We start from the raw sequence: 19,110 nt of genomic DNA on the forward strand, positions 1-19,110 counted from the left end.
AGCACGTGCATGCATTCCCTCGTAAGATTTCGGTGGTGACATGAATACACTGAACCCAAACCCTACGAGAAACCGAAAAACCCAGAGACAAAAACAAGACTCTCCAGGGTGTAGGCAAGCATCGGGTTAACATTAAAACACGAAGGACTTAAAGTTGCAACGCCACAATAATATTGATGATGAACATGTAGGGTCAACGAACTTTCGTCGATAAATCAAAATGAACCAGTTCACAGTTAGCAATGGTCTGCACTGACTTGGGAACCACAATTTTTTTTTAATGTATTTGATCAATCTTTTAATCAAAAGAGTAGATAGAAACAGCCAAGCGGAAAGCGGTAATTTCTAAGAAAGCACGGCACGAATGGCTTTCATTGATTTGGTTAAAAAGGATAGTACACATTCACCTGCACATTTCGATATGCACCTCGTTCATACATGAATAATTATTTATATCATAGTTTTTGTAGTGAAGACTTGAATATCCAGTTTATTAACTACCTCAGTTAGAAATCTATTTCAACTGGTCTGCAAAGACCTTTGCCTACATAATATGCTCAGATTGTCACTGTAAACTGGCCTATATCAATGTGTGTCAGCAGTAACAAACAAACTAAAACATGATAAAACAAAAATATCCTTGTTATGGGAAAGAAAAGTGATACTCAAAGATACTAGTAGATCTTCTATCTTCGAGTCTATCTTTAGAGGAGCAATCACGTGCTTATCCTCGAAAAATTCCTGTTAGATAAAATTCTGTTTAAAAGTGTGGAAGGGAAAGCTTTGACTACATATCTCAGCAATAACTTGTTGACACTGTTATGGTTAAAATTGTAGAGAAACACCTCTTAAATATCACAGACCGGACTCATACGTGGCTGAAGCTTGCAGCAATCTAGATTTGTCATTGACAGGTGGGAGGAACACTGTATGGCGTAGCGCCCTCTCTTGGTGGTACCTGATATGCCAGTCACTGTCATACCGTTTGCTGTTGTTTTCTTAGATTCTTCGAGCAGGCTGCCTTTAACCCCAAGCAAGACAACCTGTACAGTTCTCAGAAAACTGATATTTATTTTGCTGAAATCATGTAATCATATCCTGGCGTTAAATAATATGCTGATAAAATGACATCGCAAACTGGCCTAACAGTCATTCACATGAAAGGCTATAGGAAAGTCTCCTTAAGACGCCATTAATTTTACCTTCAATAACATTTTGTGTCACATCGCTGGCCGTTATTAGTTCTCCGAAAAGGAGGTGACTTGTTGAAACTCGACGAAGCACCTTGCTTTGGGAAGAGAAGTACTCAGTTGTATGAAACAAGGCAGTTTGTTCAAGACCAGAATGGGAGAGAGCCGTATATCTTCACCATTATCAAGACACCTTTGTGAACCGGAAACCAGCTTTTGATTTTCCTTAATTGCCTATGCCTCGACGAGGTTTAACTATCTGCCTTCTCGTTACACGTATAAGTTTCAATACTTGATAACTTTGGTAACTTTGTCACCCTGGCAAGGAAATGCGTGCGCACTTGATAGGTTCGGTTGGGGGGGGGGGGGGGGGGGGGATTTCCCTATTAAAGTCGAGGGTGATTCCCCGGGCGTGTGCACAATGAGTTTAACAGCATGTAAGACTTACACAGCTGTCCGGTGCTTGCTGTAGGACCGACGCCAGGGGTGCCGCCACGTCTTTCGGGGTGCTGCCTTGAAGGAAGGCAAGAAGGCGGCCACTGATCCCTCGATCATGTCCGGCTTGCCGCACACTGCTGTCTCCGTCTCGCAGTAGTACGAGCAGTGGCCAACGAAACACACGTTATTCGCTGCCAAGGTCCAAACAAATAGAACATAATGACGTCAATGGAAAGGAATGCAATGATTGATCAATTAAAGATTGATGATGATTATAATGATGATTATGATGATTATAATTAGTGATAATAATGACAATAATATTATCATCATCATCATCATCATCATCCTACTACTAATACTATCATTACTACAATGTACTACAACAACTACTAACATGGGGGTAACGAGAGTAATAACAACAATAATACTACTACTACTACTAATAATAATAATAATAACAACAACAATAATAATAATAATAATAATAATAATAATAATAATAATAACATACTAATGATAATGATAATAATATGAGGGTATGAGCACCTAGGATTCGAACCCACGACAACCAATTGGGAAGGCGAGAGCCTTATATCACAGTGCTCTTTGTATGAAGCAAAGCACCATCCTCTATTCTAGTCGTCTATCTTCGTTCACTACGTTCATGAAAGCAAAAACAAAATATGTAAATCATTCCTGAAAAGGCTATGCGCTTTATGTCCCCGCCGTATATGAATAACCACAAATCCATCTAGTTGATTTGACAATGATTGAATCAATTCAATTACTATGAATCTAGTTTGGTATGATAGAACACTCTGATTATGATTAAACAAATAACAAATATAACTTAGTTTTCTTTATTATTGAAACAAATAAAAAAGCACATTATTTCAAAAGCAATATAAGTCTATACGGCAAGAGGTTACATCCACAGCTGCCATTTTACCCATGTCTGACAACTAATCATCGAATACTAGTAATATTCATTAATAAGTGATCAGACGTATTTGATGACGTAGAATTCGAGATTATTCTGCTCAAATCTCACCAAGACACGATGCAACCTGGTGAAGACAGCTGGTGTACATATGTGTTTTTGCTTAAATGAGTGTTGAGTATAATGTGTAACGGGCATGAGTATGTATGTGTGTGAGGTACGTTATCCATTGAAACTACTGTCATTGCGAAACAACACTACTGTTCTGTATTCCAATGTTTTACATTTTTTATTCATTGACTACCCATCTTTCATCTAAGATCGACTGAGGGCGCTTAAACGGTTCAAAGTCGAATCGTCACATACTCACCTGGCGATCTGAAAAATGTTTTCCTAAAGGCCGGATCCGCCAACTCGAAGAGATCCCGAGTGATGTTGAACCATCTGCCGGTGACAGGGGGCGCTCTTCTGAAATCTAATATTCTGCAAAGAGAGCAACGGTGACGCGAGAATTCACTGTGAGTGCGTGTATGCGAAGATAAATCATCACTACAAAGTATTAATGTCTTGTAATCACTTGTAATCACTTGTAATCACTGTTGGGTTTATCATCTTGGGGTTTACTCTCTTTCGAAAAGAGGAGAATCGGTTCGTCTTGGAAATGTGAATAACATCACCGTAAATAGCAACATTTTGGCACACAAAAGCAGAATTCATTCATCTTCGTCTCCACAGAGTCTTTTCATTGTTCATACATGTGTTACCTTTCTTCTTCAGTAAAGCTCATATCAGTCAATAATTTACAACCTTGCATGGATTAGTTAGCGCGTCGGATGGTTGATATTGAATTGTTAATGGTTTCCGATTGGTTGAGTGGAGGAAAAATAAGATGAGCTCATGTCGATCGGGCATTATAATCATGATGAAGAAATTGCCAGGAATCTACTCTGATTTTTAACAAAATTTAAACCATAATCTTTCTTTGGAGACGCAGCATATGTTTGAAGAAAACTACTAATTATTCACTGGCCCCATGTCTGTACGAAAAAGAGTCGCACGCGTTTACATAATTGAATTCCTCTAAGAACTGTCGACATTCGTATACACATTCTTACCTATCAAGGTGAAAGGCCGCAATTTCTGCATTATGTCTCTCTATATCAGAAAAATAAAAATGATCGGGTAGCGTCTCGTACTCCCGTGGAACTCTGTTAAAAGATGAGAAAAGACAAGGAGTTATACACAGATAGTTACACACTGTTATCGTAAACGCTACTGCAATAATGAACAGCATGAGTCACATATTTCAACTTCTGTGGGCTATTGCAAATTGTGGACTTACGTGAACTATCCATAGTTGCATTTACGTTAAGTAAATCCTTAACATTATCGGAGATTACTGCTTTTCTAAGTAATAAGAATAAACCCATTTTCAGGGGAACCCAGTAGAGCTGGCACAGAGTGCAATTCAAGTTGAGAATCTAGTTGTAGGCAATGGGGTAAGGACCATTACATGCATTCTGTGTGATGTCATGCTTCTCTATTTTACAGGGCAAAAGGCAACATACCCTCCTCTCCTCTTTTTTTTCCTTCGGGAAACTAAGGAGGGGAAGAAATCCTCAGGAGAGTTCTTGGGTTTTAGGGTTTGTAATTTACTCACAGGGTTTTAGTTTTATTTTATCATTATTATAATTATTATTATTATCATTATTATTATTATTATCATTATTATTATTATTATTATCATTATCATTATTATCATTATCATTATTATCATTATGTTGTTGTTGTTGTTGTTGTTTTTTTTTTTTTTGGGGGGGGGTACCATTTTGTTTCTGTTTTTGGCAAGAGCGTGTGTGCGTGTGGGGGTGGACTGCAGTCACTCCTCCCTCTCCGCCCAACGCCCCCCCCCCCCCTCCGATTCCGCATTCCACGTTTCAGGACTGCTTCTTGTTACATTTTACAGCTATGAAACCTCGCATTCCTCCCTCCCCCCCCCCCCCCCCCCCCAAAAAAAAAGTCTAGCCAAGGCTTAAATGCTCTAACCAGCAAGAACCAAAGAAAACAAATTTTAGCAATACAAAAATGATTACAATTACGGAGCGAGAGACGTAAAAAAGCTCATAGCTCAGAGCCCTGGGAAGAGTCAACAAATTAATGATATTGGCAAACTACTTCATTCTAACCAAAAATCAATTATAAATCAAATCGTGTGCTGTCTAGTTTCTTGGATCTCACAGGTACTTGAACAATGAAGGGTCCCAGATGACATTTTATTAGATATCATAGATGTACTCAAGCTAATGTCATCCATTTTCTAATATCTAACAAGAACAAAATAATAATCAAGGCAATGTTCTTGATGACAAATGCTTATACCAAGTTGAGGAAGTCCGTAAATGCTAGATAACATAATTTTCACCATAATATTATTATTTTCTGAAATTGATCAGCTTTAAAGGTAAGAAGAGAGGACAGCAGGGAAGAAATTGAATTTTTGGAGAAAAAGCATAAAGAACCCCCTTAATAGAATATAATAGAACAGAATGGGATGGAAAAGTGAAAAAAAGAAGATAGAATAGAATAGAAGAGAATAGAGAACAGAATATATAAGGAACAAGAGGAATGATAATCCATTGTCACGGTAATCCATCGGATATATATACATTCAATTCAATTCAATTCAATTCAATTCAATTCATTTATTTTCATTCTTCTTTTTCCAACAAAACTTTTTCCAACAAAACTTTCCAACAACATTAATCACATCCATCCCTTGCGCCTTAACAATTCCTCTGGGAGAAAAAAAAATTGATCGTGTTCATTTTTTTCCCGATGTGTTCATGAGACCCTTGTCACATAATGCGTCAAAAGTCAGATGTTTTTGCAAGAAGCCGCGTCAGGACAAAGTGTCCGGGGGGAATTTCCAGCTCTGAAGACCTGCTGCAGCGCCATCTTGAGGCAAGTGTCGGGTTAATGCAGCAGGTTTCCTCGACTGCTCACACCATGGAGGTAGAAAGAGTTTCTACCTCCATGCTCACACTAAGCGTTAAAGCGGCACACACCACATACAGTGTAGCGCTGTATTCTGGCGGACCGAATCATCAAAATGATATGACACAGGAGACAGCACATATCAATTACAGAGCTAATGAAGTGGATTAAAGTGCATCTGTCCGTGGAGCATGGGTCGTTAAATACAGGTTAATGTGAACGAAATTTATTGAATGCCTGGTACACTAGGTTCATGCGTCATAAAAGTTGTACTGTTGTTGCGTAAATAATAAACTAAACGTAATAAACCTTCAAGCAACTGTAAGCCTAGGTGATTTTCAATTCTAGGTCTCTTTTGGTTGAACCATAAATAATAATGAGGGGTGTTGTACCCTCCCCCCCCAAAAAAAAAAAAAGTGGAAAAGATTGATGATGAAAGAGAAGAAGATAATAAAAAGACACAACTCTGGAACTTCTTTCCAGTTTTTCGGTACAGTCATGAAAGTCAGTAACATATTTCCGTTTACATAACTATTTTCCTTTACTACAATGCAGTATTGATCTTGTATGTCTATGTCATTGTAAATATTTTGCTGCTATTGCATTTTTGATGAAAGTGAATTTAATGAAATGAAATAAATTGAAAAGAAATCAAATGTTGTTGTTGGTTTTTTTTTTTGTATGGCAGCCAACAAAAACAGACATTGTGCTACGTTATCTGCTACGTTTTATTTCAAGGCCTCTACCCCCGAAACGAGGGAAGGCAAGGAAGGACCGAGGCCTACAAGCGCAATCGCTGATAAAAAAAAAAAAAATCGAATTTCTCCTTTTCTTTCATTGCTTTCAAAAGACAGCTAAGGTTCAACTGAAGACAGCGTGGAAAAGGCAAAATAAAATGACCGGAAAACTTGGTACTGCGCTTTGAAGAACAATAATCATCGTGAAAGTTGAGGCAAATCAAATTTAGGCCCAAGTCTGCAAATAAATGCACATTTTGCTCGCTGGAGAGAAACATGAAGATCACCACCATTGGAATGTTCTGACGATGCAGGTATTGGGTCACCGGTAAACGATACTCGCGCGCAGGAAATCCAATCCGCATAATGTGATTGCGTCTTCGTGCCATAATCACATGCACGTAATAGTAGTAAACGACGGTGGCACACGCGTGCCCTAGGCGCGCTGGATTCTTTACAATAGGGACCTTGGGTGAGTTTGGTTGGGTTAGGGTTCTCGCAACTACCACAAATCGAAAGATGTGGATTCTCAGTCGGAGGAAAGACATGAATTTCTTTGCTTTCTTTCCAAATACAACAGAATGCACAATCTTCATATTGGTTACATTCTTATGATTATTGATTACACAGTCATGGCAGTGTAAACTTCTTGCACTGAACACGAGAAAATCTACTCCACAGAAAATCACACATCTTTAAGTGCTGTGATCCGTAATGGCACAAAGTCCCAATAGTTGACTTTGCCACAAGGTCTACGTAATTTCTACCCAACGGTTCACTTCTGGGCAGACAAAAACAGCCCACCTTTCGCATTTTTTCTCTCTTCAACGTTTACAATACTCCGTGATGTGCCTTTATTGCATCAACGCCAAAGTAATTTCCGGCAGCTTCCTGGTCTTTGGGCGTCTTTCCCCGGCCAATAATCCCTCTTTACCCAATTACGCGGAGCTGTCACGATACATTCCCTCAATCAGTCTAATGCAGACTGGCTTATCCCTCCGTCACACACGGCGGCTTCATTGCTAGGATACAGGCATCATTCGAGCTGGATGAAAGTGGCGTGCCTTTGTTTCCTCCAACTCCCTCCATAATAGAAAGAATGATTTCTGTGGGGTATTATTCTGTTCAGGTTGGTAGTTGTCATCATTATCTCCATTCTTTTTCTCCTCCTCCTCCTTCTTCTACTACTTCATCGTCATCATCTTCATCATCATCATCTTCTTCTTCTTCTTCTTCTTCTTCTTCTTCTTCTTCTTCTTTCCCCCCTCCTCCTCCTCGTTCAACGTGTTGTTCTTCTTCTACTACTTCATCGTCGTCATCGTCATCATCTTCTTCTTCTCCTTCTTCTTCTCTTCCTCCTTCTTCTACTACTACTTCACCATCGTCATCATCATCTTAATCATCATCTTAATCATAATCTTCTTCTTCTCCTTCTTCTTCCCGTCATCATCGTCGTCATCTTCTTCTTCTTCTTCTTCTTCTTCTCCTCCTCCTCCTCCTTCTTTTTTTTCTCCTCCTCCTCCTCCTCCTTCTTCTTCCCGTCATCATCATCATCATCACCACCACCACCAGCAGCTTCATCTCCTAATGATAAAGGATGATGGTTCTGCATAATGTTGGTCTCGCTACTAAAATACAGACGTGGAGTTATCTTTCTTTAACAGAAGATTTGCAGAAGATCACGTAACATACTAAGTACGTCTTTATAACAGCATCGACAATGAGAGTGATTAGTAAATGGCTATCAGAATTAAACCTTTACAAATGTTGCTGATGTACCAGTCATGATCGATGGTTGTTTTAAAATCGACATTCTGTTGAACACGCTCAAAAAGTAGCTCACGCAAGTTTGCATAATATATGCATACGGACAAAAGTCATAATATACCCCTTTAATGGGAAGTAGTCGGCCCTTGATTGAACCCCGCTCCGCTCCTTTAATTGCCCCGCTGCCGAATCCGCGGCTATCTACCCAGGTCCATTGAACGGATGGCGGGCCGGATGAGACTGAGGGGGGATGTTGGTATTGTGGAGGAGGGCATCTTCTCTTCGAAATGGGAATGCTCTCGAATTGTGCAGATAATCCGGGAATAGATTACCACTCGACACCCAGTCCAAATAAAGGTCGTATTTGAGCACAGGCGATAGGGAATGAAGTTGGAGAAGAGACGAAGAAGAAAAATGCAGGAAAAATAGACAATGAGATTCGGCTGTAGTGGTATATAGATACACTAAAAGACGTACAGACAGACAGACAGAGAGAGTAAGAGAGAGATGGGGTGGGGGCTGACGGAGACAGACAGATGTAAAGACAAACAGACACATCGATTAATGTCGACAGGCCGAGCCCCGGAGAGATAACTGAACAAAAGCCATCCTTAACGGAAAGCAATGAGAGTCATTTCGCGTCATTGCCATATCTTTCTTGTCTCACGCTGTACTCTGATACAATGTATCTTCGTGGTCACGTGGTGATAGAGAAAAACGAAGTGATGTTGAAACCAGAGGAAAAGAGAAAGAGAGAGAATGTTTCGAACATATATTATAAGGGGAAATGCATTGACAGAGAGAGAGAGAGGGGGGGTGGGAGGGAGGAGGAGGACATGGCTTAGCAAATAGGCAAACGTCGTCCCATTCGAGTCGAGTGGTGTAATCACTGCACACTCTTGTACCTGAGCATATATGCTCGTGTGACTTAATTTAGGTTGAGTTGCTTCTACCCTACTGTCTTCATATTCTTCACATCCATCAATCCTACAATTCCCATAATCCTTTTTTTTTTGATTGACCAAAACTCGAAATTTATCGAATCTTTGTAAAGCTTAAAACGTTATTTTCTGGACGCCATATTGAACGCTCTTTCGCATCGAACCCAACTGCTGTAACCCTCAGAAAATTTTCACTGTAGCTACGTATATAACTAGTACGACTCCCACAATATACTAATCACTACTAGTAGTGCTCCAACTACTACCACTACTACCACTAGCACTATACTACTACAACAACTACTACTACTACTACTACTACTACTACTGCTGCTGCTACTACTACTACTACTTCTTCTTCTTCTTCTACTACTACTACTACTACTATACTATACTATACTATACTATACTACTACTACTAATTCTACTACTACTACTACTACTACTACTACTATACTACACTACTACTACTACTACTACTACTAATTCTACTACTACTACTACTATACTACACTACTACAACAACAACAACAACTACTACTACTACTACTACACTACTACAACTAGCACTATCATACCATCACTGTTTCTCTCACCACTTTACTACTACTACTACTACTACTACTACTACTACTACTACACTACTAAAACTAGCACTATTATACCATCACTGTTTCTCTCACCACTAAGAATACTATAAGCACTACAACTACTTTACCTTTTACCACAAGCGCCTCTATTATTGCTTTAAAAAGTATTACCATTTCAAAAACTACTCAATGGTACCCATAATATCATCATCACCGCTGAATAATACATTTCTGCTATTATTGATAGTAGTGCGGTATGAATCAGATATCAATAATAGTACTACTGTCATTACAATTACCACTGCTACTAGCAGTAGTGATCGTTGCTCCGAGTTGTTTTTATTGCTGCAAAATTGCCCTATACACCGACGTATCATAATATCGACTACGTAAGTTGTAATTACCAGTATTACTACCACCACTATACAACTCGCAATGACACTACTACACTACTGTTATCATAACTGCATGAAACTTTTGCTTCTATACTTCTCGTACTACAACACCTACTTCCATTACCGCTATTTCTACATCTACTGCAGACAGTGTTGGTAACTTACCGCCACGGTTTCATGAGACTCTGCCCCCCGTCCCGAAATGTGAGGACCATCTTCACCTGGGTACCACCTGATTTCTCATCTGAAAAAAAAAAAAAAATGTGGGAAAAGGTGAAAAGAAATGAGGAAAAATAGCGTTTAATATGAAAAATGATTTTGATTCTATATTAAGTTTAAAACGTACCCTTAAAAAATAATATCAATAATTTTGGGTCTATTTGTATACTACAGTTTGCGATCCGTAATATTGATGCATCTTCAATCAATTTTTCGCTTTGCCTATTTTTTTTTATCTCTTTCTATCTCTCTCTTTTAAACACACACACACCCACCCATCCCCCCACCCACACACACATGCACACACGCACGCACACATAGTCTTGTAATGGGCAATAAGGGGACAATTTGTTTTCTTTTTACAGTTGACTGGGGACCACATTTCACACAAACACACAACAAGACGTAGTGTATATTCTGGGAACAGGCATCATTGATAAAATGTGGAAAAAAGGTGGAGATGAAATTGTTTTTAACATCGTACTGGGGACCTATTTCCTAGAACAAACATTAATCCAAAATGTGCATTATGGGAACATTTACCATAAATTTGGGCTGTGTCAAAATGGGGACGTCTAATATTTCATAATTGATTTTCGGACCTTATTTCACAGAAATACACACATACACACACCCACACCTACGCACTAACTTTCAACATTTCTTTTATTCATTCATTTATTCCTTTATCTAAGCACGGCACATACTTCAGTCCGGGGACTGTTCTTCCGCAGGTCCGTGAGGATAAAATACAGATTTCGACCCTTAAAGGGACAGTACGGTATTGGTGGAGATGAGAATTGGGCTTTTAACTTTTTGCAAGATACCAAGAAAACACTTATGGTATAGTCCAAAGCATACCATTTTAAGAGGAATTCAGAGGTTATTTGATGAAAATCGGGTGTGGAATGAATGAAACATCCAAAAACAAAGTAAAACAAAGCGACCGTAATAAAGTGTGGGTCCCACACTTTATTAGAATCGCTCTTTTTTGATATCTCAGCCATTTCAAAACCAATTTTCATCAAATAAACGTTGAATTCCTCATAGAATTACATGCTCTTTCATATTTCATAAGAGGTTTCTCATTATCTCACCAAAAAAATGTTAGAAACCTAAAATTAGGTCTCAACCAAAACTGTATGTTCCCTTTAATCTACAAACACTAACGTTGTATATCCCCCCCCCCCTCTCTCTCTCTATCTTTTCCTCACTATCATTATTTTAGCAACGTCTCCCAATCCCCTTTCTACCACAAAGTCAGTCCGTTACAAACGCATTATCGCATGCGCCCTAGATCGTTGGAGAGGTGATAATGGGCGAAGCATACTGACGACTCTCGACTTTCTCTCTTCGCTTTATCCCTCTAAATTATTGTTGGTATTCTGTAAACTGATCTATCATTGATATCCACTGCCGTCAGACGTCAACGCAAAATTATGGAGATGATTGATAAATGTTCATTTCTAAAATTCATGGCCTTGTAATGAGATGGCAGACTCAGTGTCGATCCACTGCTACAGAAATAATCGCATCCTTATTAATACTCCGATTTCTCTGAGAAGTGGTTTCAGGCAATCTCAGGTTGGTGTTCATATATATTAAAGAAAGAAGTGTGCCTTTTTGTGTATGTTTATGTGTGTATATATCATAATGTTTATGGATGTGTGTGAGTATATGCGTGTGTTTTGTGTGTTTATGTGTTTTGTGTGTTGTGAGCGGCAACGGGCCGTGTATGATGTGTAGAAATGCATAGAATAAAATGTGGACTTAAAGTAAAAAAAAAAAGGGGGGGTGTGCATGTAAGTTTGTACATGTATGGGTAATTTACCCATATGCCATGTGCAGCAATTACTATAGTGTGGATGCATTATTTAGAGTATTATATTTCCCCCTCAAACAAGGCCACATGTGCTTTTTGCAGATGCTCAATAATTGTACTCATCATGGGGAGTCACTGTGTGCGTGTTTGTGCGCGGTGTGTGTGTAAATGTTTTGTGTGTATATGCGTATGTGTGTGTCAGTCACTACGTACCCCCAAGCTGGCTTATTACAGACAGTAACGCCTTCCTAATTGGTTTATTTGGACGAGCCGACACTGACGTAGACCTTGGCCCCTAGAGATGGTGATGCCGGCATAATGCAATATTTAACCTGCGCATTGGAAACAATTCGGCCTTGCTTATCTAGGCGAGATGCGGTCCCGCTTTTTTGAATTGTGCCACCTGTGCCGAGTGGCGGTGGTATCATAGCTCTTCAAGGCAGCGCGACTCATTTACAAATGAAAAGTAACAGTAGATAAAAAGGGACGGCGAATTTAAAGGGGATGGGTGGTAACTGGTCAGAGGAATCAGCGGGAATGCTGGGGAATGATTGTTCCAATCCTTGTGGGATTAATTAAGAATACATTATATATCTATTGTTATGTGAAAATTATTTGCTTCAGAATGGTCTCCTATTCAAGTAATGTGCAGTTTAATGTTTCCAGGTTAGCATGCCTGTACAGTGACGGGCGATCGTTAACGGCCCGTTGTGGATCGCCCCGACACTGTACAGGCATGCTAACCTGGACACGTTAAACTGCACATTATACTTGAATATGAGACCATTCTGAAGCAAATAATTTTCACACAACAATAGATATATAATGTACTCTTAAATGAATCCCACAAGGATTGGAACAATCATACCCCAGCATTCCCACTGATTTCCACTGATCAGTTACTATAGCCATCCCCTTTAAACAGAAATGTGCTCATTACAGCTTGCAAGGCAGCTCACAATGGTAGGTATTTCCCTATATTAAAATTAGATGTATAGCCCCCAGCAGGATTGATCGTTCATCAGCAAAATGTCAGAAAGTTTCATCCAATAGTAATTATAATTGAAGATTTGGCAACATGTATTCACAGATCTACGAAGGAACATTATACGAACAGCTAACGAATGCCTTGATTTATCACTGTCCAGCGTCTGACATTCGCCGTTATGAGATGCCATGTCAGTTAAATTGGTATATTGACCAAAATTTCATCTCTACTTTAGAAATTGGTAGATATTGTATGATTTCATGACTTGGGAGTTTCGCAATTTTCTTGTTACATGGACACTTTTGTGACTCTAGAAAATATGACCGTGATCTCTATTTGAATTTTGTTCATAATACCATAGTCGATTATGGTAATCATCCTTTTTGATCAAGACAGTACTGTACTCCGCAGAGGCCTCCGAGTTTATGAATTCATCACACTTTAATTAACATCACACACAGTAAGTTTGCGCATACTCAAGATACTACTAGAATTTTCAATCACCACATGACCACGCATCCTGTCATCATCCATCATTCACTAACATGACCATGACAACATAGACGTTTCTGTTTTGGATGCCAACTTCCAACCTAACTCTTTTCTTCTGATATAATTATGATAAGTTACAATAAATTCAATGCATGATACAACCACGGAGCTACAACAAGCTGCATGACACAACTGGTTCCTGGAAGCGAATCAGAAATTTGATACATAGAGAATCACACAGTTGAGAGATACAACAATTCTCGACGGGGTGGTAAGATCAAGCCCCGAGATCAAGTCTATGATGAAAGCTAATCTCTGCGTCAGACACGTGGAGTCTTGAGTCTGGATTGACGTATATGGGACCACTGTCGTCTCCGATCTGAGGTCTTAATCCGGTACTGCTATCGATACACCTTACGATAATTGCGTAAACCGCAATCTCAAAACACGAAGGGACTACTTCACCATGCGGTCGTTATTGTCCAGGGGGGTGTTTCATCAACGTTTGTCAGCGCTGACAACTTGAATCACCATAGTAACAGTCAGTGACCAGAGCATCTCAGCCAATCAAAACCAAGGATTTTACTTAAATTGTCAGCGCTGACAACTTGACAAACGTTGTTGAACCCCCCCCCCCCCCCCCCCCGCCCCCGGTCTCTAGGATACGTTATCTGAACTCGCCCTCTTTTCATCAGTGTACTTTGGTTGTTTTTGTTTTCTTCTTGTTTAGACTGTAGACTCTTGAATGTAAGCGTGTGCGAGGGAGAGGAGGCACAGTTAAAACAAATAAAAAACAAAGACAATATGATGAAATTACAAGCATGTGGCAGGAACTAAAAAATACAAGGTAGCAAAAACAAACAAACAAACACACAAAACACGGTTACTGAATTATTCGTTTGAGTGGCTGCGGGGTAATCGGCATGAATGATAATGCCGAAAGACTGGGTGCGCAGGTGGGTATAAAAGGGAAAGGACGGCGGCGGGGTGTGGCAAAGGGTGAATCTAGCACTTTAAAGCTGCACTCTATACAGGCGTCCCTCGACCACCCCGAGAAACGTGTTCACATTTCTCACGTTGTACATTACCTTAAACTCGCTTTTAGCTGCATTGCTTGCTGCCATTGGATTTCGTGTGCACTGACGCTATGGGGAATTCTACCAACGCAGAGGCGAAGGTTGAATACCGACGATCAAATCTACAGCGATACGACGTCACATTGACGTTTTAATGTTGTAAAGAAAAATATCTATGGAATGATTTAATCACAAAAAGCTGAACAGTAGATTGTTTTGAATATCGTCCCGGTAAGGAGATAGGGGATAACAGTTTGTTGGTTTTTTTTTTTCAGTGCACTGCTTCTATCACCTTACATTACAGACTATTACAGCTCAATCATTATAGAAGTGAAAGGCCTATCTTAAACATCAAGATCTTTTGGTACTTAATGAGTGTGACGTAAGGTCCTGAAGTGGGGACACCTAAAAGTTACCTGGAGCAGTACTAAAGATAGAGTCTACAGGTATTACCGGCAACTTTATAGCGATAAACGGGTGTAGGCCTACTTACCGACTTCGTACAACGGCTGCGTCCGTAGGTACTGCATGAGGTCTTCGATCTTGGAGTTGTTGAAGGAATACATCTCATAGCGGTTGATGCTCAGCTGGAATTCCTCCCATATCTTGGGATCGGATTTCCTGCAGGAATTGAAAAATGGAAAAAACAAAACCAAACACAATTAGAATTATTTTTCTTTCTTCTGTTTCTTTTGCTTTTTTTCGAGGGGAGACGGGGGTTACAATGAACAATGTTGAAGTGAAATAATCGTGCTAACGATTTTACAAACGATATGCATCTCACCGTAGTGATGCCAATAAAATTTATTCATATTCTTATCTTTCTATACCAAATATCCATAGACATCATTGTACATATTAGCTTATCTATTAAATATCACTTGTAGCAATGTGGGCACCTGTTAGCATTCGGAGCATTTGATTGTACCTCCTTCTGTATGCAATAGTGATCTTTGATAGAAATGATTTTTTTCATCCTTAATCAGTCTACCGAGTGCAATCTGCTCGAGCAGTATCAATTGATTTGTAATGGAAATAACCCAAATATCAAACAGAACCAGTTCAAACATCGATAAATTTCACTCTACATGAAATAAACAATGTGTCACCGATAACAGCCTGACAGAGCGCATAGATTTGATATAATGCACGCAGTTTGCAATTTCTCCTCTTGCCTGATTTAAGATTGCCATAAACACGCCGCGACGCTTAATCAACGCAACGTCAAACCCGAGGATGATTTGCAACATATTACTAAACCAAAATAATCTCTTTTCAGGACTTCGTAAATGTAGAGAAACACACGGGGAGATGTAAAAAGCGGGCAGCAGTGAAATGATTGCACTTTGGAGTTGGAATAGGATTTCTCAGGCAGCCCATAAAAGTCTTTTTTTGGGGGAGACGCGAAGCGTGTTTGGACGCTCGCTTCCTTGGCATCAATCTCATTTGCAAAGTTGCTGCTTGTCCGACGGGCATATGTCGCGGAGACAAATTTATCGCAGTCGGAGGCAGATTGATACGTTTTTGGAGCAAGGTGGCGGTATACCTCTAAGGCCATGGCGTGGTAGAGGGCGACGTGTGGAAGAGAAGATGCCAGGCCTATAGCCGAGGGGGGAATTATGGAAGGGACAAGCTGCACTCGTGGGGCTAATTAATGGGGTCGTCATAACAGATCCTGTGATCATCAGCGGCTATACCAAGTCGTTTAACATTTTCAAACCTAACTTTAATAAGGTCAGGATGTCACGATGCATGCTGGGTATTGACACGCGACAATGTGGTGGAGATATCAACTTGTCATTTTCCTGTAATATCAACAAACAGAACTACCGTTAGCCAGAGTTAAACCAAAAAGAGTCCTCACACAAACTGATCCCGAAACCGTGTTGCTTTCTGTTGGGGCATTACGAAATTATCAAATATTTCACTTCTGAACGTATTCACATTGGTATCAGCCCTTTGAAATCTTCACACGAATGGTATAGTTTTGGCAAAGGTGATGCAATATGCAACCAGCTTGCTGTGGTACACTTATCCTGTTGCAGAAATGCGAGATGAAAATGTGAGGCGACGCTAAACCCAAACGAATTAACTTGATTAGACGGATGTAACCTTGATGTGAGAAGAGAGACCGGGAGAGAGAGAGAGAGTGGGGGGGGGGGGGGGCAGATAGAAGGGGTGGACGAGAATCAATCGATCAAGCTTTCTCGAATACCATTCCACCGCTCTTAGATCTCCACGGAACCATCTCCTAATAGAGATGGAAGGGAGACCACTAAAGGGTGATGAAACGCATTCACGCCTATCCATATCTCACAACCATAGAGCTTGCGCATGCGTACTACTAGTCAAAGAGGAAGTTATCCGCGGCAAATGGCGGACTGTCTTCATCGATTTTAGCTTCAACTTGAATGCACATCAAGCACTGTGCACTCGATATTCCCTTTCTCAATATTATATAGAAATGCCTATGTTTCGCCCTTCGTAAATACCAACCGTGAATTATCCAATTATATGGTCCTACGGAGGACACGGAATATGGATAAAACGCCCAGAAATATCGAATAATTCTGAAAGGAAAATACGCTTTTTGGATCTGCCCGCTCTGGTGGCTCATGTAATTTAAACTGAGCAACACGAATATTGAAAGAAAGAAAGAAAAGGAAAAAAGTTGGACGCTGCCATCATTATCCTGATGTAAAAATCAAATGAACGTTGGGGGGGGGAGTGGAATTAAAAGCTACTTTTGGAATAAGAGTGATGAAAGGACTCTTGCAATGGGGATGTTAGAGAGAGGGGGTGGGGAGAGAGAGAGAGAGAGAGACGGTTGATCACGTCACAGTGAGGAGTCAGCTGATTGGAGCAAAGAGAGAGTGAGGGAAATTTGATGACAAAGACTACGCGATATCATATTTTCAATTTTTCATTCATGGCTTGAAAAAAAAATAATGGTTTTCATGAAATTATACAATGTATGATGTACGAATGTAATCGTCTCTATCATGAATGATATCTCGTCATAATAATTGCCTAAATTATTAACAATACCACAGTGAGGGGGAAGGGTTGTCCGAGCAGGGACTTACTGAAATATAAATGACTACTGACAGTAGTAAATGATATGAATATATGGATGATTACAGGCTAGCTATCAATTATCTAATCTATTCTTTCGCTCGTCCTTGTATCAGTATCTGGATGAACATTTTGAAAACTCCTTGGCGGGTCACTCTTTGTGTGGAAATATCTGTTCATTATTCATTTTATAATCAACTCGTAATGAAATTCAAATGACTATTGGGTATCTTGTAATCATTCAAATAAGTCGAAAGAGAACAATGAGCGATCACATTTCTAATTGGAAATATTGCAGGGAAACACTGGACAAACGAAAATCAAAACGATACCTTGCAGTACTAACCGGACTGCATGGACGGCAGCGTTTCTCGTTATTGTTAGGCAGTGCGTCTTTCTACGTGATAGCTGCTCCATGCCACACACAAAAAAAAAACACACCGCCACAACAAAATACTTCTATCTAAAAAATGTTGACGCGTTTATCACCTTAAAACGGTACTTCTTGTTCCACCTGAATTTTGAGCGGGAACAACGGGACAAATGCTCGAACATTGTCATGGCAACAGTCTGTATCAGTATATAATGGGTATCACGAAAGCCACCCACCCAGTGCTTCATCTATGCAAATGCCCCATCCAAGTAAAAATGTAGTCGCCTGTCATACCAGAGATATACCGGGAAAGTACTATGCTTGGGTGGCACTTGTCTCGAGTCTCTTTAATATGCCTTTAAAGGAAAATGAAACTTGGATATATAAAATGAATAAAATATCATGGTAATTGAGGAAATGCAGCTGGTTTAGTAGAACACATCAGGTACCTTCGAAAGTCAGACAATTCATTCACAAGTTATGAGTTTTTTAAAGTTTTGATGCAGCAATCACTAGATGAGAAGACTACAACAGTTCGTGTCGTTACGTTTGGACAACGTTATAAAAAAAACAATTAAACAAATTGAGCGATATCTTGCACAATTAAATGGCAGTTGACGTACCCTTTTAGAAAGTAGGGAGAGTTGATAATATTACCCGTAACATAAATATGTCAGTGACAAGTCGAGGGAATGTGCATTTTTCATCAAAACATGCATTTTGTATAATTCTCTCTCTCATTTTTTTTCTCATATCGTTGTCAGTACGTGACGTCATGAGTTGTAGTAATCTTCTCATCCAGCGATGGTTGCGTTGAAACTTTAAAAATTCATAACTTTGAACGGATTGTTCAATTTTCCTCAAACCTCACTGATGAGTTCTATTAACATTGGTAAATTCACCTAATCCACATGTATATTTGGATTTCATCCCCGTTCAGTATAAAGTAGGCGTAAATGATGTCTGTCTGGGGAAATCTAATCCGACCTACAGATCAAAGTGTTCCAGATTCTCTATCCATTCCTATTTCTTCACATTTTATTCAGTATGTAGGCAGTATTTCCACTTTG

General features: G+C 39.7%; 1 protein-coding gene across 1 annotated transcript in view; it reads right to left on the reverse strand.

The window, feature by feature from the left end:
- The window catches only part of LOC139712967 (extracellular serine/threonine protein kinase FAM20C-like), a 178,655-nt gene that overhangs the window by 26,887 nt on the left and 132,658 nt on the right, over positions 1-19,110 (reverse strand). Inside the window, exons 2-6 of the mRNA XM_071624747.1 lie at positions 15,086-15,213; positions 10,161-10,239; positions 3,687-3,779; positions 2,942-3,054; positions 1,639-1,819 (exon numbers count right to left, since the gene is read on the reverse strand). Coding sequence (XP_071480848.1) covers positions 1,639-1,819; positions 2,942-3,054; positions 3,687-3,779; positions 10,161-10,239; positions 15,086-15,213 — 594 coding nt within the window. The remainder of the gene's footprint in view (positions 1-1,638; positions 1,820-2,941; positions 3,055-3,686; positions 3,780-10,160; positions 10,240-15,085; positions 15,214-19,110) is intronic.

The sequence above is a fragment of the Diadema antillarum genome, unplaced genomic scaffold (genome assembly GCF_040938485.1).
Source record: "Diadema antillarum isolate AM-2024a unplaced genomic scaffold, OU_Dant_1.0 seq00001882_RagTag, whole genome shotgun sequence".
Taxonomy (NCBI): Eukaryota; Metazoa; Echinodermata; class Echinoidea; order Diadematoida; family Diadematidae; genus Diadema; species Diadema antillarum.